Below are 26,729 nucleotides of genomic sequence, written 5' to 3'. Positions count from 1 at the left end.
TAGTATTAAAAGGAGGGTTATGAATGGGCTACAAGACATGCAGGTCCAATCTCACAGAGCCTATATATTGGACTCTCAACAGGAGAAGATTACTTCTCATTTAATCTCATATGAGGACTCACCTCCAGGAATCCTAGGTCATCCATGAAGCGACGTAGGTAGGTGATCATTTTTGCTCTGATAATGAATTTCTGTCGCACATGATCATTGATAATCAAATCAAGGTATCGCTGACGGAATCGAGTTTCCTGGATTGAAAGAAAATTATTATTTACACAGCTTTGTTCCTTGAAATGTATGCCAATGCACTACAGGTATAACAAAATGAAGTCAGAGTAAAGCAGCCAAAGAATCTGCCTTGTCATATTGTGTGCCTCGTGCACTCTACATGCTGAATTAAGATAATTTGGAATGCACTAACAGTCTAACTAAAAAAAGAGGGGACCTGAAGAGAGGCTGACATTTTTACTTCAAAAACTGCTAACTTAAGGTCTCAATGATCACATACATAAAAATAAGATTTCACCACGTTCAGCATGATATGCCATTACCTTGTCCTTTAGCCCAAAGTGGAGGTGAGGCAGCATGTGTAGACAGGGTGACAGCAGTGTCATCTCAATAGGTATGATGCTCAGTTCACCTTTTTTGGTCTTTCCTGGGTTTCCTCGGACACCTACAATATCTCCTCTCCGAAGTTTATTGTTGATTGCAGCATACTCTTCCGCCGACTTGTAATTCCTGTGATGGAAAAATAACTGTTTTTCTCTTTAAGAATCCCTTGGGCAAATCAACAGTTTCAATGTTTTACTAAATGTCCTGCCTACTTTAAGACTAATCTAAAACGGGGAAGCAGTATCTAGCAGAACAGCTGCAGAACAAAATGCACAATATATATAGACAAGTTCACCATTGAGAATGGCAAGTTTACCGCCTGGATTCTGTGTGCAGTCACCAGCAACACTTCACATGTTCTAGCAGTCATTGGCCTGTGCAGGTTCTGAAATCTGAATACACCAGTGTACTTCAGTCCTGAAGCGAACTACTTTCACACTTTGTCTTTAGGACCTCAGCCAGCAACGTCTGAAGGACAATGCTCTTTGTTTGGGGATTTCATTGATAGGGCAATTGAATTCTCACTGGTGGAATAGTTGGCACCTGTAAAGGCACCAGGCCAATATTTTTGCTGGGAATACCAGGCTGAAATGACATAGAATAAAAGCAGACTAGCCTTATGTTGGACCTGGCCTCGTGGCGTGGTTCCCCCCCCCCCCCGATCCTCAGCACCCTATACGCACAACCCTGCACCCCGAGAACCACTGGCCGGCCTATTCCCAGTCCGCCCAGAGCCCTATACAACCCTCCCTGCATGCTCTGACCCGGTGCCGGGTGCCCCGTCCCTACATCCCTACACGTGGCCACCGGTCACCATTATTGCCACACAGGCCCACCGGCCGCCATTTTTCCTTCCCGCAGTCCCTAGCTCTGCAGCCCTTGGCCGACCCCGGCCCCGGCCCCAGAGAAGCTTAGGCGGCAGACGCGCCATGACCCGGCTGGGGGGTAAAGGGCCCTCGAAGTACCCAGGACCAAAGAATTCGATAGCACCTCCGGCCTCCCCCCGAGAGACTAGTTTCTCTCGCACCTCTGGCCTGCCCCTGCGGGCTGGTTTCGATCACACCTCTGGCCTCCCCGAGAGCTGGCTCCAGACCTGGATGGGCGTCTGGGAATCCCCGGACGCATCTTCTAAAGCATCAAAGGGCCAGCCGACGGGACACTCTGCCGACCCGCCCCCGGACCACGAGGTAGCCTCCTGCGAGGGTCCAGACATCAAAGGGCCACTGGACTATATGAAGGCCCGCCCCAGAACTAGTGGGCAGTTGTATCCTGGACACGAAAGCCCTGCTGATCTGATCACGGCTGACCTGGAGTAGAACCCGAACTTTGTACCCTACGAGCCCTGCTGACGCGGTTGCGGCTCACCCTCGAAGAAAAGGAACTGAAACCACGGAGCCCTGCCGACCTCGTTGCGGCTCATCCTTGAAACACTAAGGACTTCGCTGAACATCCTGAGCCCTGCTGACGCTGTTGCGGCTCCCCGCGAACTAACAGTACCTCTGTACACTCCGGATCGAGCCCTGCTGACCTCGTCGCGCCTTGAGGAGTACTCTGGTCCGGCTGGACCATCGACGCTACCAACACGACCTGACTCGAACCGAAGTGAGTAGACCAGTCAGTATCACCGCCACCTTCCGTATCCCCCCCCCCGCCCCGGGCTCGAGGATTGAGAGCTGTGCGCAGGGTACGTGACGTACTGGCCGACTATTGAGACTGTCCCGCTTCCCTATTCCTTCCAACCGAGACTTTATGATCCCTCGATCATTGTAAATATTGATTCCTTTTAATTGTGATAAAGAGCGTGCTTACTAAAGATCCACGGTGTGGTATCCGTTCATAAGTGTGGTGTGAACTCAGTGTGTACGATCATAGATTCAGAGTCCTCCCCGGCGGGGACCGCACGTTAAGACTCTGCAGTATTGGTGGGAGTGGAGGATCCCGGGGTGGTCGGAAGAGCACCTCCTGACCCCTGGGGTCACCCCTTCTAACATTGGTGGCAGCGGTGGGATTCGACCCCACGCCTCCAGTCTCTCTTATAGCATATGACCTATTCTGAAAACAGTTCTACCCCATCCAGTGTCTAAGATCCAGACAATTCTTGAATGTCAAGGTAATGAAATGATTTAGCTGATTTAGTAGTCTAGTAAGTGGAGAGTCTATAGTACCATCATCCGGTTAATTAACCATTGCGCTCTAGTGGCCCTGGTCACCTCCAGGACCATGAAACGTTTACATGCACCTCGGTGTGATGTAGTTAAGTTGATTCTCCCTCGCTCAACGTTGGTAAACATGTGGGATGCTTCATTGAGGCCACATTGGAGAACCGTGGAGAACCATTAAAGCATAGTCTAGTTACCATCACAGACGGGAAAAACTGCCAGCTGCCATTCCAGGCAGGAATTAGGCTAATATTCTGGCCAAGAAAACTATCTGGAAATACAAGGGTCAGGCATATTCATTTTTCTTTTTTAAAGGTGAATTACCTGAAGCAGGAGTACTGACCTCTAAATGCCACTGGGCACAGCTCAATGAACAAGCATTTACAATGCAATAGGTCTCGCAGCATTAAAGTTTGAGTTATTGGCATTGTGTATGACAATGCGCTGCATAACAATTTTAACAAACTTTGAATTGGTGAGCAGTGAGAGTGTGTGCACCAGTATGCTGTTTTTGAAAGCAGTGTGGTAGAGAGTGCAGGAATTTGGGTGACCTGAGCAATGTGGATGATGCACCTCACGCACGGGGCTGCCGCAGTTATTATTCACACAGCTCTGATGGTGCACTTCACGCACGGGCTCACAGCTGTTAATATTCACACAGCTCTGATGATGCACCTTACGCACTTTGCATGCAGCACACAATGGCGGCTTCATTATACAGGATTATTGCCATTCTGTTTTTTCTGTGGTGAGCAGTAGACTTGGGTCCTGCGTTTCGAGGACAATAAAGGAGTATCGGCCATGTTTGGCTGCAATGCACATTTTAGTTTGAGAGACCTGCTAGATTTTGCGATCTACAGAGAACCTTTAATTAAAGAAGTTTCGGGTACACTTTCTACGCACTAACAGAGGGCAAATAAACACTTTCCTCGGTCTAATGTGGATATCGAGACGGCTATGAGCGGATCGGCTTCTCGAAGTATGGACCTATACCGTTTAGCTCTGAATAAACGAGTTTTCCTTAAGCCCTGATAATGACCTCCTAAAAAGAGTTGTTACCCCTACACTACATGAGGTTGAAACATGCAGGCATGTTAAGTACCACCTCAACCATATAATTACTGGCTACGATTCTGAAGAGTATCTTTCAATTTGAAAAGGAATCCCCATCCCCCTGAAATCCATACTCGCACACACCCGTAGGGGTAACCCGAAAGCTGGAATAAACCCCATAGATGTTACGATAGCAGCCTGGCAAGCACTTGGCCGCTCAGCGGAGAAGCTGCCTGGCGCTATGCTCACTCTTACTGTGGCTGAAATCGACAAGATGCAAGATGGGTTTCCTAATGGTAGCTTCCTAACAGTAACTAATCCAAATTATATACATAACAAAACGCCACTGTTCTATTTCACCTTTCACAGACTGCGTAACGCAATGCGTGCACATTTTCTCACATTTCCTTTGGAGTCTCCGACTCTGCAGTCCCTACACACACTCCTAATCAGTTCCACGAGACATTAATAATAACTAAACTATATAGGGCGGCCAGGGAGGAGAAAATGCCAGCTCGTAGTAATAAGAGTCTGGAGACATGTAATAGGTCCTTACCCCGTGATAGCGATAGTTCCAACAGCATGACCTTAAAAAACGTACATTTATTAAGTCCGGCTAAGCATCACCCAAAATGTTTCCGCTCCATGAGCCGTGGTACTCCGTGATCATGGAGTCGACCAGGAGAGAGCGACCAGCCAGCTTGCCTCCTAGGTTCATCCACAAAATACCATTCCAATGCCTGGTTTTGGCCGAGGCTGGTACCGGTACCGCTACTCCCAATGCATTTACAAACCAATACCTCTTACTCGCGTACTGGGGCTAAGCTATTAAATGTTTGTTCTTTTTGTCACACACGGCTCATGGAGCGGAAACATTTTGGGTGATGCTTAGCCGGACTTAATAAATGTACGTTTTTTAAGGTCATGCTGTTGGAACTATCGCTATCACGGAACCGACTTACCAGCAGGATTCTTTGTCCAGGGCTTGGCTCCTCTACTCGTTGCGCCGGCCACCACTCAGTGTTTCACCTGCCTGGGTCCTTGTGTTCCATCATGCCTCCCAAGGTGCAGGGGAGGAACCTAGCGGCTGTGGCGAGTCGCGCTCCTGCAACCCGTGGACTTGGTTCGGCAAAGTCAGCCGGCGCATAGGGGGAGTCACCGGTCACGCAAGGGGGATCAGCAGCAGCTGCTGCCGCCGGGGACATAGTTCAGAGTCAGCTAATGCCCTCGGGAGTAGCGGTACCGGCACCGGCCTCGGCCAAAACCAGGCAGACCCTCCCCGCTATGTTTAAATCCCGGGCGGGCAAAATGAAGACGCTGCAGCAACCAAATAAAACAAGCATTGGCGCGCGGGTGTGAAAGTAAAGCAGCGCTGCGGCGAAATAAAATTAAAAAATCGCTATTGTGTGCTTCCGCTTTGGCCGGCAATGCTTCCGGGTCGCCGCAGGCAGCGCGGCGGCCCGCCCTGCACGGGGAAGGGAGGCAGCTTTCGAGGAGGACAGCACCTGGCCGCGAGCGCGTTCTCGTGCGCGTGACCTTACCAAATCGCCGCGCGCGGCCAGTGCTGTCCTCCTGGAAAGCAGACACGCTGACTATAGGTCTTTGGCGAGAGCGAGCTTCGCTCGCTTCACCGAGACCTAAAAAGGACCAGGGATTTCAGAAACTCTTGCTTTGATGGTGACTAAATCAAACAAACAGTTTGAAACCATAAAAAACAATGTAAGTTTTCTGAATACCAAATAACCTGGGTTTGTGTGTATGCTGGTGCTAAGAGGAGACAGTTTTACTTCCCTACTGTAAAGGAAGTACACTTAAGGCACCTGTATGTTGGGGCCCTGAACATAACAGGAGGCTAGACTTTAAAGAACAGTGCATTGGGGTTACAGCCGATGACTTAAGAATGAGTAACAAGTAATTCAGCCCGCCTGCCTGCTGCTTTTTAACGCCTCGTGGCCCCCGCTCCGCGGGAGCTGCTCGCTGCTGGCCACAGAACGCTCCCTGGACTACGGAGGATCTATCCGGTTGGTGCTTGAACTTTTGTGGGACCCTGCTGCTGTTTGGTGTTTTATTGGGACAGTGCAGTGAAATCGCCGGACTAACGCGGGATTACGGGACTGCGAGGACCAGCATTCCCAGTTTTCTTCCAGCTGGTGCCTCTTCCCGTAATTCAGCCTGCCTACCTGCTCCACATAAACAGTCTCTTCCCACGCAATGCGGGACGAGCCGGGCGAAGCCCGGGCCAAGGGCGGGCCCGTCTGAGCCCGTCCGAGGACGATCGAGGCCGGGCTGGGCCACCTCCCTAAGTCCGGTTATGTGAAGAGTACTCTATTATTTTATACCTATTGTTGCTGCGCTGCAGATCATCCCAGCCCAAACCTACCCAAACATTCTGTCTATATTGATTGTTATTTCCTGTGCCCGAGTCCCCCACCCATCATTTCTAATGGCATCTTGAACTGGGAGAGGTCGAAAGGTTACACTTTCCACCCCTGGGGGGCCGGTTACCGGTACCATGGATCAATTTATTACAAGGGTTGCAGTGGTGCTGGAAAAAGAAATAGCCCTAATGGAGAAACGCTTGTCCTTGGATCTTTTAACGGGGAAGCGTTCATCTCTAGGCACCATTGGGTCTGCTACCACCCCAGAACAACCAGGAACAACTGACCCTCTAGTCACCTTGAGTCCGCGATCCAGCCTATCGCTGGTTGGGCTTGACACTTTTGTGGCTGATACTTCAACAAATATATCCACAGGTTGCTCTGTCGCTAGTGGGTCGCGAAGTAGGGATTCAAATTCCCCTGTGACCAATAGTGCCTTAACTAAAATCCAAACTCAGGCGACACCAGCCGGCAAACAACCAATGGCAATTCACTCAGTAGGCAAAAGGAAAAGAGGGGGTGGTCCTCAAAAGGGTGGCGCGGCAAAAATATTAAAAACAACTATGTTAAATTCAGCACCACAACATATTGCCCAGTCCCCTAGTCCCCATCCAAATCAACTGCCTACCTTAAGCAGTGCAAATGACGGGCTATTTGATAAAGTGCAAAAATTATTTAAATCACGGACACTACCTCTTTTGGAGAGAATTAAATTGATTAACTCAAAACTAGAGCAACTCGAAAAATTAGTACTAGCTAACTGTAGCGCGATGGAAAAGATAGCGAAAGGCATGGAGGGTCCTAGCGCCAAAGCCCCCTCATTTCGTCTTCCCGGGCTTAGAAGTAGTAGTGAGGCTGCCCAACAAGTCCACAAAGACAGGGCCAACAACCAAAACCCCCAACCTCGTGCTGAGACGCGTCCCGTAGAGATGGACTTATCTGGTCCTACCGGGGATAAGGGTAAGGGAGATGGCAAGGTGACATGTAGCCAGCCTGCACACTCTGTGCGGGTAGCGGAGAGACTGCCTAGTGGGACAACTTTACAGGGAAGCGAGGGTACTATACAGCGGCTGCCTTGTATTAATCTCCACCCAGTGTCAGTACCGTACACGGTTATTCTGGCGGGTGTTCCGGGGATTAGTGCTGATAAAATTGAATCACATAGGGAGTTGAAAAACAAAGTCACCCATTGGCTCAACCGGAATAGACCACTTCCACCTTCTTCAAACGCAGAGATATTAAATGTTAGAAGGGTGAGTTGGTTGGGTCGTAGTTGTCAACTTTAGAGACCCAAGGGTGGTAGAGTACATATGTTATGATTCTAGGCTTGGCAGAGTGGGAGATGTTCAAACCCTGGGCCTAAATTATTTTTATGCTTACCATGGGCCAACCAACCCCACCTCCTTTATTCGCAATATTAGACCGTTTGGTGTAAAACCGTTTGACAGGGTAGAGTATCATATGCCCCTGACAAACCGATTCGACCCTCTTATTGGCCTAGAGGGGGTGGACTGACTTGAGAACAACTACAGAGGTCTTATGGTGGTCCAGCCATTGGGAAGGGAAGACTCAGCACGCCAACTGAGTAGGGATGTGGATCGCCTTGTGGGTCATGCAATGGCGGATGGTGATAGTGCTGGTAGTGGTTTAGGTCCCTGTCCTTCACCCAGGATGCCTCCAGTACATCACGGTGGGATCGTAGCGAACAAGATTTGGGGGGGGTGAGGCGGTCGAACAAGGTTTGGTGAGGTCGTGCCCAGGCTCCTCAGCAAGAGGGGCCCCTACTGCTGGAAGGAGATTAATTGGGTTAAATCCGTCGGAGTCTGGTCAAAACCAGTACGCTACTCGGGACAACCTGTTAAAAATTGTCTCGTGGAATATTGCAGGCCTGAGAAGCAAAACTTCAATAGAAGAGTGGATAGATTTTGTGGAGGACCATGATATTCTGATTTTCCAAGAAAGTTGGGCCCTTGATCCTATCCATCGCATGGGGTACTTAAACTTTTTTAAACCTGCTATTAGAGGCAAAAGAGGTAGATCGTCAGGTGGCCTGACTATTTGGGTGAAGCAGTCGCTTAGCTACAGGCCCACCGAAGTAATGGTGCTTAACCCTGACATTCTTGTTATAAGGCTGTCGCAGCCGAATGATATGGAGATCATCATTATTAATATATATGCTAGAAGCCAGCCTGGGGGCGGAGCTCGGGAATTACTAAAGAGCTGGACCTCATTCTCAACTCTGTCGGGATGGTTGGCTTCGTGATTGTGGCAGGGGACTTCAATTGTACATTTGAACCCATACATCTTGTGGGTGAAGATATTTTAGCAGAGGAAGATGCACAGTGGAATATCCCCTGCCTCGACCTAAACCCGATAAAGAAGTGGACAGAAGCAGCCATACAGTGGCTGGGCTTCTGCCTCGAGCGGGGATTGAGAGCGGTCAATGGTCGATCCAGGTCTGACAAAACCGGTCAGGTAACCTTTGATAATGGTATCCATTCAAGCCGAATTGATTATATTGAATATGCTACTTACCAGTATGCATCTGTTCTTGGCATGTAGGGCTGCTAACATTCATATCTTAGCATTAGATCGCCGCCTAGTGTTGGGTCCGGATGATCGCACATTGTTGTCCTGGAAGAGTCTTCGAAGTATCCTGAGATAGGTGGCTCCTCCCCTGGACTACAGTGCGCATGGGCATCGGCTCCATCCCCAGATTGTTTTTCGCCATTGTGGCAGAAGATGGAGTGAAAAGTGTAAAGGATGTCCATGCTAATGATTGAATACAATAGTAGATCTGCAGCTGCGACAGGCACCGGGGAGGAGGGTGGGCGATATGAATGTTAGCAGCCCTACATGCCAAGAACAGATGCATACTGGTAAGTAGCATATTCAGTTCGAGGCATGTGGGCTGCTAAATTCATATCTTAGCATAGAATACATAGCAGTCCCTCCATTAGCGGCGGTTGCCCGTGCCAGCTGCAGAAACCTGAAAAAGTGTCTTGAGAACAGCCTGTCCCACAGCAGCTTGCTGCTTGGAATGCACATCAACACAGTAGTGTTTTGTAAAGGTATGTGGTGTAACCCACGTGGCTGCTCTGCAAATGTCCTCTAAAGGAATGTTCCCTAGGAAAGCCATGGATGCCCCCAATTTGCGTGTGGAGTGCGCCCTTGGGGGTATCGTTAACGTGCGCTTGGCCTTGTGATAACAGATTTGGATGCACTTAACAATCCACCTGGCTATTCCTGCTTTGGAAATAGGGTTGCCTTTGTGTTGTGGTGAGAAGGCAACAAAAAGTTGTTTTGTCTTCCTAAAGTGTTGTGTTCTGTCTATGTAGTACATTAACGCCCTCCGTACGTCTAACGTATGGAGCATTCTTTCCGCTACCGTTTGTGGGTTTTGGAAGAATGCCGGCAAGTCAATAGTCTGGTTGAGATGAAACTGTGACACCACCTTTGGAAGGAATTTGGGGTTAGTACGTAGCACTACCCTATTTGGATGAATCTGAATGAATGGCTCTTGGATTGTGAGCGCTTGTAGCTCACTAACACGCCTCAGTGACGTAATAGCAATTAGGAAAGCCACTTTCCATGTTAGGAACTGGAGTTCACACGAGTGCAGTGGCTCAAATGGTGGTCCCATCAGTCTGGTGAGGACCACATTGAGGTTCCACACCGGAGCCGGCGGTGTTCTTGGGGGAATGACTCGTTTCAGGCCTTCAAGGAAAGCTTTAATAGCAGGCACCCTGAAAACAGAGAGATGCTGCCTATTTTGAAGATAAGCTGCGATGGCGGATAGATGTATCCGAATAGAAGTGAACGCTAGATTGCACTTGTAAAGATGTAGCAGATAGCAAATGATGTTAGGGATAGATGCATCTAGCGGGTTGATGTCATTGGCTGTACAGTAAATGACAAAACGCTTCCATTTTGCAGCATAGCATGCTCTGGTAGTTGGCTTCCTTGCCTCCTTGATGATGTTCATGCATTCTGGAGGTAGGTTAAGGTATCCAAACTCTAGGACTTCAGGAGCCAGATCACCAGGTTGAGCTGTTGCGGATCTGGATGCTGAATTTCTCCATGGTTCTGCGTCAAGAGTCTGGGCGTGAGGCGCAGTCTTTGATGCGGCACCACTGAGAGTTCGAGGAACGTGGTGTACCATGCTTGGCGCGCCCACGTTGGAGCAACCAGGATGAGAGTCATCGCGTGCTGCCGTAGCTTTCTTGCCACCAGCGGTATCAGAGGGGCTGGCGGAAAAGCGTACGCAAATTTGCCTGACCAGTTCATCCATATCGCATTCCCCTGCGACTGTGGGTGAGGGAACCTGGCGGCAAAGTGTTGGCATTTTGCGTTTTCTTTTGTGGCAAACAGGTCTATCTCCGGATGACCCCACCGCTGGAAGTACGGGAGGAGTACTGACAGATGTAACTCCCACTCGTGCATTTGATGGCTGTATCTGCTGAGCAGATCCGCCATCTGATTGTCCTTGCCCGGGAGGTGTTCTGCCATGAGGAAGATGTTCCTCTGAATGGCCCACCGCCACATGCCCTGAGCCAGATGAGACAGCTGTGGCGAGTGGGTGCCCCCCTGTTTTTGAATGTAGTACATCGCGGTCATGTTGTCCGTCCGGACTAACACTACCTTGTTGCACAGATGTACAATGAAGGACTTGAGCGCCATGAAGATTGCCATCAGTTCCAGATAGTTGATGTGCATCTTCTGTTGCTGCGTCGTCCATAGTCCCTGCACGGTGTAAGTGAGCAAATGAGCTCCCCATCCCTGGAGAGATGCGTCCGTCGTCAGGATAATCTGTGGCACTGGCTCCTGGAACAGTCGGCCCTTGCAAAGGTTGTGTGGAGTCCACCAATGCAGAGAGTCGTATGCCCGACTGGTAACCAACACTAGGTCTGTTAATTGTCCTTGAGCCTGTGTCCACTGATTTGCTAAGCACTCCTGGAGCGGGCGCATATGTAACCGTGCGTGAGGGACTATGAAGATGCAGGAGGCCATCATGCCTATCAACTGCATGAACACTCTCGCTGGAAGTGAGTGTCGTGGTTTGAACTTTTGGATTAGAGACTGCATGCTGTCTATCCTGACTTGGTTTGGGTGAGCCATGGCCGTCAGGGTATTGATCGCCGCGCCCAGAAACTGCCGGACATGTGCCGGCTGAAGATGCGACTTTGGGTAGTTCAACGAGAAGCCCAGATCGTGAAGGAGGTGAATGGTAGTCGACATGTCCGCGGCGCACTGTTGTTCCGACTTGGCTTGAACGAGCCAGTCGTCTAGGTAGGGGTAGACATGGATGTTCTGCCTCCTGAGGTGCGCCGCCACTGTCGCCAGACACTTGGTAAATACTCTTGGGGCTGTGGTCACTCCGAAGGGTAGGACCTTGAACTGATAATGTTTGCCTTGGATAGTGAATCTGAGGTATTTCCTGTGGGACGGGTGTAGTGGAATGTGGAAATAAGCATCCTTGAGGTCTAAGGTTGCTAAGAAGTCCCCTTGGTTTAACAAGGGAAGAATCTGTTGTAGTGTAAGCATATGGAAATGTTCTGACAGTATATACAGGTTGAGGGGACGCAGATCCAGAATGGGTCTGAGAGATCCGTCCTTCATTGGAATAAGGAAGTACAGGGAATATACCCCTGTGCCCTCCTCCTCCACCGGCACGAGCTCGATAGCGCCTTTTTGCAGCATCACCACTACTTCCTGCTGCAATAAGTGCAAATGCTCTGCGGACATAGGCCGTTGCCTTGGTGGAATGTTGGGTGGAGTGGACTTTAACTCTAGACAATAACCGTACTGGACAAGTTGTCGCACCCACCTGTCTGTGGTGATGTTTCTCCAGACGGGCAGGAACTGCTGTAGCCTCCCCCCGACAGGTGTTAAGTGGTCGGGGGGCAGTGACAGAGAGTCACTGTTTGCTTGGGGTAGAGGAGCGGGAGTTGTTGTTTCCTCTGCCACGTCCTCTGGTGCTGTTTCCTCGGTAACCCCCCTTGTTCTGTTTGGGGTACGAGGATTGTGCTCCACCTCTAGAGAATTGTGATTGTTGACCCATCTGTCCTCTGGTGACTCCACGCGCACCTGAGCGACGAAAATTGTTGCCACGAAACTGTTGTGATTGTAGGGCCCCCATAGACTTAGCAGTTTCGGTGTCTTTCTTTATTTTTTCTAGGGTGGTGTCAACATCTGGACCAAACAGTCTATCAGGATTGACTGGCTGATTAAGTATGGTTGTTTGAATGTCAGGTTTAAACCCCGATATGCGGAGCCACGCCTGTCGTCTCAGCATGACGCTAGTGTTAATGGCCCTAGCGGCCGTGTCCGCGGCATCAAGTGCACACTTTATGGCTGCGTTGGAGATCAGTTTTCCCTCCTCTATAAGCAGTTTGGTAGCCTCTTGAAACTGCGGAGGCAGGTGTTGTAAAACTTGCTCTAGGGTGTCGTAATGCGCCCTATCGTAACGTGCCAAGAGTGCCTGTGTATTTGCAATACGCCAAAAATTGGCAGCCTGTGCAGCTACTCTTTTGCCTCCTGCCTCTAGCACTTTGGACTCCTTATCCGGGGGAGGAGCTTCACCCGTTGTTTGGGAGTTGGCCCTTTTGCGGGCATTTGCAACCACCAGGGAGTCAAGCGGCAACTGTCCCCGAATGTATGCAGGGTCTGCAGGTGCTGGTCTGTACTTTTTTTCGATACGTGGATTGACCACTCTCGCCCTGGTAGGTTCTTTAAAGATGTCCGCAGCATGTTTGAGGACCCCTTTGAGCATAGGCAGTGTCTTTACTGTCCTTTCAGAGACTGAAAAAGTGTCAAATAAAAAGTCTTCTTCTACTGGGTCAGCATGCATGTCCACATCATGATTAGCAGCTGCCCTCTCAATGAGTGCATGAAAACCTGCAGAATCTTCTGTTGGGGAGGCACGAACACTGAAAGGCTGTGGGTCTTGCCCCACATCTTGGGTGCTTTGGTCACCAATGTCATCATATGAATCCGGCTGTGCATCTGGTTCATTGATGGGGAAAGTGTATTGGTCATCTTCATCATATCCCTCACCCTCAGAGTGTTCTGGGGAAGGAGTTGGGCTCCTTCTTGGAGGAGGCTGGATAGGTTCCATGAGGCCTGAAGCGTCCTGAGGAAGCCTTTTCTTTTTCAGGGGGATGACATAGGAGTCCACTGGCTGTGAAGTGATTCTCCTCTTGTAAAGGGTCAATTTGCCCATGTCTGCGTCGATAAAACGCTCAGAATCCTCTTCTGAGTCGAGTACCCGACTTGAAAACGCCCCTGCCGACTTCTTTGGCGCCGATTTTGTTGAAAAGGCCTTCGGCGCCTCCTTTGGCGGCAGAAGGAAGAGAAGTTTGTTCGCAGGCTTCACCGGAGTGTCCATCGGCTTCTGTGGCGATGGCATCGGAGCCGACGTTGCAGAGGCCTTCTCCCTGATTCTCTGTAGTGAAGCGGCGACGAGGGACGCGTCACTTACAGTGGCCTTTGGCGTCGACGAGGAGGACTTGACCTTGCCCTCGGATCCGACGTCCTGTTGCCCCTTCTGAGTCTTTGACGATGATGCCGCAGCCGCCGACCCAGAGTCCTTGGACCGATGCGCAGATGTACCAGCCTTCGATCCGTGTGACTTTTTCGGCTCCGTCTCCACCACGCGTCCGACTAACGGAGTCCCAGTCGGAACCGGAGCCGTTTCGCTGGCTGTTGCGGGCTTTGACGGCGCCGCAGCGGTCGACCCGTGCCGACCACCCTTCTTAGAGGATCCCTCCTCTGTCGTCGATTTTGACACTGTGGAATCGACAGACTTCTTCGACTTCTGTGGCCCGGAGGTCGACGGAGTCGATGAAGCAGCGGGTTTGGTCGTTTTCGTTGGTACGGCCGCCATTTTAGGTGTGCTCGAATCCATAAGTTTCGGTTTCGATTTTGGGTCGGCCATTTTAGGTGTAGTCGATACCGTAGGTTTCGGTTTCGATAAGGCCTGCCCAGCAAGTTTGTCCGTGGCCGGGCCGGAAGGCGGGGCCGTGGCTTGCGGTACGGGGTCTAGGGTAAGGCCGACAGGCGATCCCGTGACCCGATCTCGATCTTCGTAACCTTCGGGGCATAGCTCGTCCCCTGAGCTATCTTCCGCGGCCCCATAAACCTCTTCGACGTCCCCTACCTCTTCGACGTATTCAAGGCCTTGACCCCCGACTCCGTCGTCGTGTTCCGGATCTGCCTCGACCTCCGTCTCGGGCGGGGAGATTTGAAGATGATGGCTCTGGTCCTCGTCTTCTTGGTCGCCGAAGATGTTTTCTGGATCTGGGGCCGCTTGTCTGGCTTCAAGGCGCACCGCGCGCCGAATCTTGAGTGTTTTCTTGGACCTGAACTTTGCACAGGCCCTGCAGTTGCCGTCGTCATGGTCTGGCGAAAGGCATTTGTTACAGACCGGGTGCAGCTCTATATGTGGGTATTTGGACCCACAGAGCGGACAGAGCTGAAACGGACTCCGCTCCATGCTGTAAAGTTGCAGTCGTGTCGCGATGAGAAGGCCCCGATGTCCGAAGAGTGTAAGCACTCCGCTGATTCCGACTCCAAGAGACGGAAGAACTCGAGACCGCACGCAAACAATACCGACGCAAAGAATACAAGGCCTTTTGGCCGTTTAAAGTTAGTTTTTCTCGGTTCCGACCGAGACGTCGAGACCGCATCCGAACCCAATGGCGGAAAAAAAACAATCTGGGGATGGAGCCGATGCCCATGCGCACTGTAGTCCAGGGGAGGAGCCACCTATCTCAGGATACTTCGAAGACTCTTCCAGGACAACAATGTGCGATCATCCGGACCCAACACTAGGCGGCGATCTAATGCTAAGATATGAATTTAGCAGCCCACATGCCTCGAACACTAATTAAGGTTGAGTATTGGTCCCTTCTCGAGGACATGATTATATCTGCCTGCCCTGAGAGCGATCATAACCCGCTCTTACTTAACTTAAATAAAAACAGCGGGTGGTCTGGAGACTGTCAGAGCCACAGAGATAGTAACAGCAGAAGCCTTTCTTACCAACGATAGGCGTAGGGTCCGGTGGGATAGGGTAGTCGATGATCCCCTAATTTTAGACAAGATCTCCCATGAGGTTTCAACCACTTTGTGTGCCTTACAGGCTCTGGCTGAACAAGAAGACCAGATTGCTAAAACTAGTGCTCTCCATGAGCAACTTTTTGGGGTATTGAAATCCCACTTCTCCAAAAGTGTCAAACCCATTAAATTACCACCTCACAAATTAGGTAATCAATGGTACAAAAAATCATGCTGCTCTGCCTATGGCTCTCTGGTGTACGCCATCAAATCACGGAATACCAAGGACATTAGGGCAGCAAGGATTGCATACAGGAAAATCCAAAAACAGGCCAAAAAGGATTGGGATGATCAGCACTGGCAGGATCTACTAGTGGCTAGTATGTCTAGAGACCAGACAAAGTTCTGGCAGATAGTTAAATGGGGAAGCGCAGTGGAATCCCAAGTCCTGGACAACCATGTGTGTGCCGCAGTTTGGGTAGAATATTTTGAGTCTCAGTTTAGGGGTCTAGAATCTGTGACAGTCCCTGCCCCCCCTGCTCTTTCCCCACAAGTCCTGACCCCAAGCCACTCCCTAGTGTTTGTTGGGAAAGCTGTAGAGAACTCACTGAGGATGGTACAAGGAGGAAAAGCACCAGGTATGGACTGCATCCCGGCAGATCTATTTAAATTTGACTTAATTAATTGGGTGCCTTACATTACCTTTCTTGCCAATGCTATTGCGAAGGGTGCACAAATCCCGGGCTCTTGGCTAGGAGCCGAGATCCTGCCTATATTTAAAAAGGGGGATTGTTCTGCTCCGGGGAATTATCGCCCCATCAGTTTAATAGATGCCATTCAGAAAGTAATAGCTAGGATGGTGCTTGCTAAGATTCAGATTTGGTTGGACCTAGAGAATGTCATGTCCCCCTTACATGCTGGTTTTAGATCCTGTGTAAGCACGATTGATCAGGTGTTTAGATTTATTTTAATTTATTGGAAGGTTGTCATTCTGGGTGGTGGAACTATTTATGCAGCGTTTGTAGACTTAAAGTCTGCCTTTGACTTAGTTCCAAGAGCTAAGCTATGGAATGCCCTGGGAATGATGGGGATGCCTCAAGAACTCCTTCAAATAGTAATCAGACTTCACGAAGCAAACTTCGCACAGGTTAGATGGGGCAAACGGGGGCAGGTTACAGAGAGATTCCTGGTCTCTCGGGGTGTACTTCAAGGGTGCGTACTTGCACCGACCCGGTTTCTGTTGTTCATCAACAGGGTAGTGCAGTACTTCGCAGCATTGCCTACAGATGCCCCTAGCTTAGGTGGTAATAAGTTCCCGCTACTCATCTTTGCGGATGACACCCTTATTCTATTTAAAACGCAGAAGGGTCTCCAGTCCGCCTTAAACAGGTCTGAGGTATTCTGCGAAGATAACGATCTACAGGTCAATGTTACAAAGACTAAATTTATGGTCTTATCCAAAAATAGATTGCAGTCGGGCCATGTTAGTTTGAATGGCAGTGTGTTAGAGCAGGTTAAAGTCATGACTTACCTTTGGGTTGTATTGGAAAACAGGCTTAGCTGGAAACCCCAGCTCGACATCTCTCTCTGAAGTTTGCTCAGCTAACAGGGTGCTTAATTAAGGAACAGAGAACTTCACTGACTAAAAGGATAGGACCTGTTTAAAAAATGTATAATGCTGAAATAAGTTCAGCTATCATGAACAGCGCGGACTTATGGGCTTTTTCGGACCTGTCTCCACTAGTCAGAGTTCAAAATAAATTCCTTCGTAATCTTGTAGGCCTTCCCCAGTCTAGCCCCTTGAAGCCCCTGTTACTCGACCTGGGCTGCCATCCTATTGATGATGTTTCACGTTTCCGAGCAGTTGCCTTGTGGAGGAGAGTGTGGACCACCCCGGAACTGGCACTTTTTGCTAATGAAATCCTGGATGTCAGATCCGTGGTGGGCTCGGGCAATATTCTCTGGTTCGAAAGAGAGAGAATGCTCCTGGAAAATATGGGCCTAAGCCATCTCTGGATCGCTCCGAATAATAATGTCTTCCCCTCGAAAAAGGAATTCAAAGCTCTATATTGGTCCACAGTAAGACAACAACTCATAGCACAGACTGACAACACCTCCCTGCCTGGTAGGTTCTTAGAGCATAAACTTGACCCTCCTCTAGAGGCATACTGGGATATCATCACCAAGAGTGGTGATAGGAAACTTTTTCACCAGTTTAGGGTCGGGTCGCTTCCGTTGAGATCATTCACCAGTAAATGGCAAGGTCAGACAAATGTGTTTTGTCCTTGGTGTGAGGACCAAAAAGAGTCACTAGGTCATTTCTTTTTTGTTTGCCCAGCCTATTCAGCTCCCCGGAACAAATGGCTAAAACCTATTTGTAAAAATTTGAGAACACGGGTGGGGCTGGAGGCGCTGCGGTTAATGAGGACTGACACAACAGAACTAGGGGTCATTGCAGTTGCAAAGTTCTTGGGTTGGTCGTGGATTATCAGAGCTAAGCACCTAACAGATAGTTGACCAATTTCTCTAATCTGTTTTATAATCATATTTTAGTACGTCTTTAACCGCATACATGTTATATTGTTGTAACATAATTTTTACTCGCTAGGGAATGACGTTTGAGTTAACTTTTAGAATTGTCTTTTATGATGAAATATTTCGAAATAAAGACGTATGAACTGAGTAACAAGTGTGACACAGCTGCCAAGAGAAAGGGAGACATACTAGGATACTTGTGGAGGAGTAAAAAAAACCTAAGGCTGTGATAACACAATATGCATTACTGCCCCACTGCCTAGATTATGGACACTTATTCTGGAGGCCAAATCTACCCATGGATTAAGACAGGAGATCCCCTTTAAAAAAAAGCTAAATAATCTAAATGGGCTTATTGTGGAGGATAAGATGATACTTTGGTCAGATAAATTCTTAACAGGAGAAAAAAACAGTCCAAATGAGGCAAACACCATAAAACGGAGGATTTCTGCAAAAAAAATTCAACAAGGGAACATATTTTGAAGACAGCTGTAACGAAGACAAGAACGCCGGTAATCAAGTGTTAGTCTGACATCTAAGGTTATGAACTTTCAGCTCCAAAGTAGCACCAGTGTGACATGTTCTTAAGTGTAAAATGTGTAGAGTATAGAGGGACCGGAAGCCAGAATAACAAATCAGAGTAGGAGCTGAGCAGATACAGATAGTACAATGTGTGGTGTTGGCAGTCCCATTCTGTTAGGGATTGGTGGTGGTGGTTAAACAGGTAAAGTCAACTATACATTTAAAAGCAGCAACTATTACTTCTGCAAGAATATTCAGTAGAGGAAAACTTCTGAAAGACCTGGACCCCAAGATCTCAAAACTAAAACCGCTTGGGGGAAAAAAGAAAAAAAAGGCGAGGAAAAACCAAATGTGTTTGCAAAGGAAAGAGACATATTTACAAGGCATAATCCCCATACAGGGCAAACAGCTAGCACAGGCCTCACAGTGACGATCGTAGATCTCTAAGCACTGCCAAACTGCAAAGATCATGCAGAAACTTTGAAGAAGCTGTGTAATAGCCTTCTTAGAGTAGGGGCATCTCACCCGTACTCCTAGATTAGTCACATGTGACTTAAATACTCACTTACTAGACTCCTCACCAACGAGTGAAATCAGCGATGCACAGGCAGGCCAATGGTACATCCCGATACAGGCAACCACAGAGCCGGGAAGGAGGAATCAAAAGGGCCTTACCCTGCTTGGCAAACTGGAACCCCTGGGTCTAAGGGCCCTAAACGGATGTTACCAAGGTGATTTTCGTGTCGTCATCTCTTTTAATTCCACCCACTGCAACTTCCTGAATGTTTAAAAGTTTGGCTCCCGGCCCTTAGTACAACAGGTCTGCTCTTTCAAAATGGGGGAAAGATCAGTGACCACTTGCCTCAAAAGCTGGAACTCGCCCTTGTTGTGACCAAGAACACAAGTACCGTAGACCTTTTAGGATCAACTGATCTGCCTGACCTAAGGAGGGTAAATAAGACTGCAACCTATATAAAATGCCTGGAGAACGAAGCTGAAAACCATTTCAAGCTGGCTCACAGCAACAAGAATTCTCTGAAAAGTAACTGGGAAACATTCATAAAATCTCTCTCTCAACAACACGCCTCAACAGTCAAGCCCTACACAGCCCAACCATCACCAGGTCACACAACACAAGGTCGAAGGAAGTGCACCAGTAGAGAAATCAAAATACTGAAGAGGGGACAATAGAGACTTGTGAGCAGTACGGCGGTTCCCTCAAAACAAAATCCATACATTTGAGTGAAGGCACAAGAATTAAGGAGCTAAAAAAGGCAGTGTGGAGCAAAAAGAGGGCAATATCCGATTCCTTCTGGGCCAAGCTCATCTGGGACTCTAAGCACCACAATTCAAATGCCTTCTGGCGATCTATTACCTCCCTAAAAACACACAGCAATGCCACATCCAGGATCAAACCTGTCTGAAGATACTTGGGCATCCTTCCTCCTCACTCATTTCAACAACACAACGAACGTAGCCGACACATCGGGTCGTAAAGGGGCGGCCTTGACTGCCGAGTGCCTGCCTCCAGATTCACCGCCCTGCATCTCAGAAGAGGAGCAAATCTTAAACAAGGCCACAGTGAAACAGCAGACAAAAGGCTGAATCACATATGCTCCTGACCGTAACGAAATCCCTCAAGCAATTTATAAAACCAACCCAGACAAATGGGCAGGGCACACTGCCCCGTTATTCACCCACATCCAATCAGTTGCCACAATCCCAGCCTCCTGGCGAGTGTCCATCATCTCACTATCTTTAAGGGTGGCAATAAGTTAAAACCCAAAACCAGAGTTTGATAGCGCTCACTGAGACAAAGTATTATGCAGGCATTTCCCTGGAACGGCTCCTCAACTGAGCTAACATAACCTCATTCATCTCAATCAGACAGGGTTCACAAAAAAATGGGGCTCTGACAAACATCATGGAATTGACCCTTCTGCTTGATGCTTCAACACCAACCAGTCTATCTATGCATAGATAGAAAGCGGCCTTCGACTGTCACACGAAATCTGCTTTGGAGCAAACTAAAGAACTGGGACGCACTACCAGTGCTTCAAAAAGCAACTGAAAAACCTATATATGGATACCTGGGTCAGAGTAAAGCTAGGAAGAGGGGGTAACCTCTCCAGGGTCATTCCAACATCTTGTAGGCTCATGCAGGGTTGTGTTTTAATACCAATGCTTGTTAACCTATTCCTGGAGGACCTTTCATCATCCCAGTCAGTGGTTAGCTCTGACGCCCCGAAGCTGGGCACTATTTGCCTCCCAAACTTGCTTTATGCCGATGACTTGGTGCTGATCAGTCAAATTAAGTTGGGGAAGCACAGCCTTCTGAACCCCACCCACAACTATCGACTAAGAAACAATCTGACAATCAACACCAAGAAAACCAAAATCATAAACTGCTCCAGAAGAACAAGTAGCAAAAATCAGCTGGTTCCTTGATTCCACCAAGGTCGTAGAAGTCACCAATTATAAACATCTCAAACTCGCATTCGACAAAGAAGAAAACCGCACAGAAAGGATCTAAAAAGAAAAGGGCTCACTCTGGCAGCAGGCTTCAGGACACTTTTTAGGAACCTGAATGGGCTATCTTACAGCCCTAGAAATTGCAACACCGAAGACAGTCCCAACTCTGGAGTAAGGAAGCGAAGCCCTTCTAAGTAGGACCTCATCTACTCTGGACACACAGTCATCAGAATCTACAGGGACATTTTCCATCTCCCTAGATATACAGTGGCTGCCCAAATTGGGTTAGAATTTGGCGTAGCCAGTCAATAGCAGGATGCTAGCATTCACCATAATGTTTTACAGGCTCCAGTGCACTGAAAAGAACACCCTAAATTATAACGCCTACTGTAGAGCAATAACCCCACTCAGCTGCAAAAATCTCAATTGGCCTGCTTGAACTAGCTCAACTATTGTCCACAAGGCCACTCGAGTCGTTCTGAAGGACAACTAGCAAAATATCAAAACTACTTTCATCCCTGGAGGATAGAGCCTCCCTCAAGAACTGCGCCCAAGTATGGATGGTACTGAATAGCTACATACTCCTAAGGCCACAACCATACCTGGGTGAAGCTTTTAGCAGCAGGTCCAAGGGAACCTTCCTAAAACATCGCCTTGGTGTCCTCCCCACTAATATGGATGCAGCACCTTGGCTAAGTGCAGAAGGAGAAGCTCCCTGCAGGCTTGTCGGCCAACCAAAGGAAGACACAATCCACACTTTCTGCCTTTGTAGGGCCACCTTAAATCTGCGCCTCCACTGGCTTAGGGCCTTTTGGAACCAGAGAGGGTCACGCTCCTGCAGACAGACAAGAATAGCACGTTTAAACTCATTGGACCCTCCAGTAATCCCTGAACTGTAAAATATCTCCAGAAAATCGACCAGGCATTAAATAAATCACTCCATCAGCGAGCAAAGCTCACTCAGCCATGATCTCCGGCCTCTGCCAGGTCAGGGCAAATCACCTTCCTCATTAATCGTAGCACTGGACTTGCATCCAGGCTTACTTCCTGTGATTTAGTAATCACTTGCACAGGTCTTTCCTTTTGCACAAAGCACTTTCTCTACCACTGCTACATGAACCAACTGTGACTCAGACGAAAATAATCCTCTACACATGTTAAGTTGCCTCTTGCTTATTTATACAAAGAAGGACTCAACCGATTAGCTGGGACAATGAACTTCGAATATTGAAATCCCTCCTTCGCTTATATGTCACAGATCTTTATCATTTTAATGTATTTTATTCATTCACTGCACTTAATTTATATTGTAATGGTATTAATTAATCTAACAACAAAGTTAACTACTACTACAATCCAAAGCATCCTCAATAACTCAAGATAGGTCAAACATCAGAAAGAGATCTTCTGGCTGCTAGACAGTTCAGTTGTGTAGGTTTGGGTTTCACTTAAACCTTGGAGAACCTTCCCTTGGTCATAGTTTACAGCACACCGTGGCGGAGCATCTTTCCCATCAACAATCACCTACATTACGGCCTCTTTATATTTACCTAGAATTTGCCATCACTTGCAGTTTTACTCCTTCACCCCGTAGATCATAAAAGATCAGTTTCATGCCAGATTCTCTTTTCGCGTGGATTCGACCTGGAAACAAAAGAAGTCCATTAAATATGGGGACATCCTGGAACAATGTGCTCATCTCCTTAGTGCTTTGCAGTGGGGAACAACCCACCTTGTCAATACTGAAAATAAACCAAATTCCCTTCCTACCTGCTGAAGGCAGAGGGTGACCCTTAAGAAGTCACATTTAAAACTCTGAGTGCTCAGTGATTAACCCCAACCATACTTCTGCTTCGTTGTAGCACGACACCCATGAAACTCCTGCAGAACACCCACAATACAAGTAGGCTATATCTTGCTAAGAACTCTGCACACTTGCTATCGATTCTACTCATTAACCTAAAAAAAGGGCCATTGTATTTAATCCTCCACAATGGAATCATTATTCCGAAACTGCTCCAGAGTAGTGTCCGTCAGAAATAACCCCTTGAACCCTCTATTTTATTGTCACATGGGAATTTGCCATAAATTATTATACCATTCACCCCATCCAACAAGGAGAAGACAATTAAAGCACTATGCCTTTCCTTCAACCCACATGCTGAAACGGTCACAATTGCATTCCTGGTCAACCATCAGGAATTACTGGGGAAAAATGGATATGGGTTCCAGTGCTTTCTGGTGTCCTCAGTGGGGACGGGTTATGTGACTTTTAGTCTGGAGTGCATGCTTGTACCTTCATTCACTTCAGAATATTCTATGGTCAAAGCAGTTAAAGTGCCACTTTGGTGGCCTTCTTAAGAATACGAGGATGCACCCTTTCTTTGATTGAGCAACTTCTTAACTAGGGGTCTGTCAGCTCTGTGTTTTCTCTCTCAGTTTCCCAAACAAAGCATCTGCATTGTTCCAGCATAAAGTAGCTCTTAGCAAATGTTTCATCTCCATACTGTGACCTCCCTAGACCCTTCCATTCAAAATATCCTGCACCAGTTTCCTGTGCTGCTGCCCACCTAGCATGTGTCTGGCCCCAATCAAGTTTTATTAGTTCTACACTGGCCTTTCCATACTGATTTCCTGTTTCAGGAAACAAAACCATGCTCGCACAAATGTTAAATGTATATTTCAAGATGTCACTGATAAAATCTGTGATGGTCTTTGTTGCCCTCCACTAAAGATACAGCGATTTGGCCTATAAAAATAGCATTAATATATCAGGCCTCACAAAATATTGAACTCAAAAATCAATATACGGGATGTGTTGAGAAATGTTAATATATACTTCGCCAAAGCCTCTCCAAGAAAGGTACCAGACTATAGGGAACAAGCCAAGAGCTTTGTTCCTCACTAATTAAATGTTTTCACAAACATCCACAATTTACGACTTAAATGAAGTTGCATTCGTGAATTGCCTTAACTCTCTTGGAGGCTAGTACGGTAGACAGGGCCTGGTTTCACAGAGGACTTGCTTTTTCATTTTTTCCACAGCAAAAGCTTTTTAACTGCTTACAATAAATATGTAAACGATTGCAGAGCCAAAATTTGTATTAAAAAATCATAAGGACCTTTCGATACAATGTGTAGCACAAACTTCAGGGCCTCAAAAATAAAGGGGTTTCAACACAAATCGAGGGGATTTTCTCTTCGAATCTAACCTGCAACACTGAGAGTCACATCAGTGAGGTGGTCTCCCGTCTGCAAGTGGCTGTACTTCTCAATGAATTCTGTGAGTGACAGGTCCACATGGAACTTGTGTGGGTACGGGTCCTCCTTGGTTCCCTTGAGCTGTTGGATTGCTTGCGTACGGATCTTGAAGTATTGCTAGAACCGAGAAAAAATACTTTTCAGACCAGAGATATTTAATAAAGAAAAATTTCCTTAAAGAATACATTCTAAATGTCTAGTCCTAGCGTCCTATAACCAATAGTTCTTAACCACTGCAAACCTGTGGCATTTTCAGAAACTGCTTCGGAAACTTGGCCTTTTAAATTATATTGGACAGTTTGAAGCACAATTGCACAGCCCATCCACTTAGCATCTAACAACCTCCATCTCCAGGGCACCCAACTCTGTCTCAGATCGTTTCTCTCTGCGGTCAATAACTGAGGCACAGCAATGGACTAAGGTGGTTGAAAGGAGGGGTGATGTGTGGATAAGCACAGGTAACAAGCATTGGTAAAAAGAAATAAACTACAACATAATTTATTTAACAAGTAACTTTTTTAAACTACCTCCCAACTCACCTACAGCCGACCAGTAGGAACATTGAACCAAGCCGGCAATACTACAATGGGGTTATAGCACAGGTTGCGTATAGGATTTCAGTGAGGCAGATGCAAAATGCAGATTTATCGAAACGGGTACTAAATGAACGAGATCCAGAGAGTTATGCTTACAGAAATACATTTGGACTAAGTGATACTCTTGCCAAACAGATGTCTCTTAGGGAGATGTAGCTGGAAGTCACAAATGCAGCACTGGTTTTGTCTGAACAAGTGAAAGAACGTATGGCTCAGAATGAGAAGATCCCTGGGTGCACAGACTCTCCTAGCCGAAGTGAGGGGCATCAAAAGATTCGTTTTCAAACTCCATATACTTTAAAAATCAAACTGGAAAAAGTTAAGGCTTAAAGAAAAGGTTTTCTAAAATGGCAAATGTGCTAATCAAAGGGATCCTTTACTGACGGGACACGCACAACACTGTGTAAGGATTTACACTTTTCTGTTAGCTACTCAAACCTATCTAATCACTTCCATACAATTCATAATCAAAGAAATTACAATTGTAGTTTTCTTCAGTTACTCCTACGTCAAGACCAGGGTTTTATAAATCACGCTAAACCTAGAGAAAGAGTGCTCAAAACTATAGAATTCTCTTACACAATTTAATCACATAATTCTGTACGTTATTTTCAGTAATAAACAGCTTTTGTCTTGTCTGCTGTAAGTAGATATTGAATCTGATGCCTGAACAGCCTCAGACCGAAGCGAAGCGTTGCAGCAAAATTTAGGTAAACTGTAGAACTGGGGAAAAAAGAAAAAGCTTTATCTACATTTCTTTTACATGCCTACCAACCGGAGTAATTGCTGGCTTCAAGGGTTAATTTCAGTGTCTATGAACCACTTTTTTTGTTTTATTCTTTTTATTGAAGTAAGACAATCACATAAACATTGCCGATAAAAATGACTGGTTACTCATATCATCAATATGAACCACTTTTATACTATAATCAGCTAGTCTTTTTTAGGCACAGGCATGATCTTTAAACTGGATGTGGCCAGGTTTAAAAATTGGGAGTTACCTATCAACAACTGGAGTGTATGGCTTTGTTAAATCCACCTTTACCCCTCCCCCAAAGATATGCTTCAGGAAATGAAAGAAAAAAGGAAGGAAATATGTTATTCAGGAACCTGTGTGCTCTCCTCATCCAACTGAGCACTCACTCATGGTCCAAAAGAAGCATAGATAGTGGCTTGCTACCTGTTCATTGAAGGTATGCTGCCACTTCACCTGAGGAGTGAATCACTGTACAAATGCAAAGAGTGCACGGCATTTGAATCCTGGGAGTACTTTCCTTGGACCACTACAATGGAGGAGAAGGAATATGGTTTGAGTGGTAGGGAATTTTTTCGTTATCTGCAGGTCCGGCACGCCCTCACCTCAGTTTTGCCTCCTGATGAGGCCCTGCCCGAGTCTTCCCCCCTCGAAGATCGTGTCCTGGATGGGCACCTGCCTGATAGCACTATTTCCCTGATCTATAAGAAGCTGATCAATACTAGGGCTGACTTATTGGTTCGACTTCGGGAGGCTTGGGTCGGTGATGGGTTGGAACTGGACGACGAGGACTGGCAATCGGCGCTCTCTTCTCCCAAGGAGGTAGCCATTCCTGCCCGTCTCCGTTTGGTTCAACTTAAAATCCTTCATTGAGTGTATGTCACTGGTCCGCGTCTGGTAACGATGGGCTTTTCCTTGGATGGGTTATGTAAGCGTGGTTGTGGGTTGAGTGCTACTTTTTTACACATTCTTTGGGAGTGCCCGATTGTGGTGGCTTACTGGACTGCTGTGCTTGAGGTGATGACTGCTGTGACTGGTGTTGCCCTGCGGCCGGAGCCTCGACGATGTCTGTTGAATGTGTGGGAGCCCACTGACTACTCTGTGGCCCAGACCAGATGGGCTACCTTGGGTTACATGGTTGCGAAACGGGATGTCGCGCAACTCTGGGGCGCATCCAGGCCGAAATGGGAAGACAACATGGATTGGTCCATGTTTCGTGAGAAAACTGTTTATGTGGCCAGGGGCAGACCCGGGGCGTGGACGAGGATTTGGGGCCAGTGGAATGAATATCGTGGGGATATCTGTACACCTCCCCTTGTAGGCACTACTG

General features: G+C 47.6%; 1 protein-coding gene across 3 annotated transcripts in view; it reads right to left on the bottom strand.

Annotated features, from left to right (window-relative positions):
• Positions 1-26,729, bottom strand: part of KARS1 (lysyl-tRNA synthetase 1) — a 70,139-nt gene that overhangs the window by 29,271 nt on the left and 14,139 nt on the right. For all 3 annotated transcript variants that reach the window (XM_078670132.1, XM_078670129.1, XM_078670131.1), the window contains 4 exons: positions 24,001-24,166; positions 22,339-22,432; positions 552-738; positions 123-248 (listed from right to left, as the gene is read on the bottom strand). In XM_078670132.1, the coding sequence (XP_078526258.1) occupies positions 123-248; positions 552-738; positions 22,339-22,432; positions 24,001-24,166 (573 nt within the window). The remainder of the gene's footprint in view (positions 1-122; positions 249-551; positions 739-22,338; positions 22,433-24,000; positions 24,167-26,729) is intronic.

Source organism: Lissotriton helveticus, chromosome 12, assembly GCF_964261635.1.
Source record: "Lissotriton helveticus chromosome 12, aLisHel1.1, whole genome shotgun sequence".
Classification (NCBI taxonomy): Eukaryota; Metazoa; Chordata; class Amphibia; order Caudata; family Salamandridae; genus Lissotriton; species Lissotriton helveticus.
This window is presented reverse-complemented; position numbering and strand designations above follow the sequence as displayed.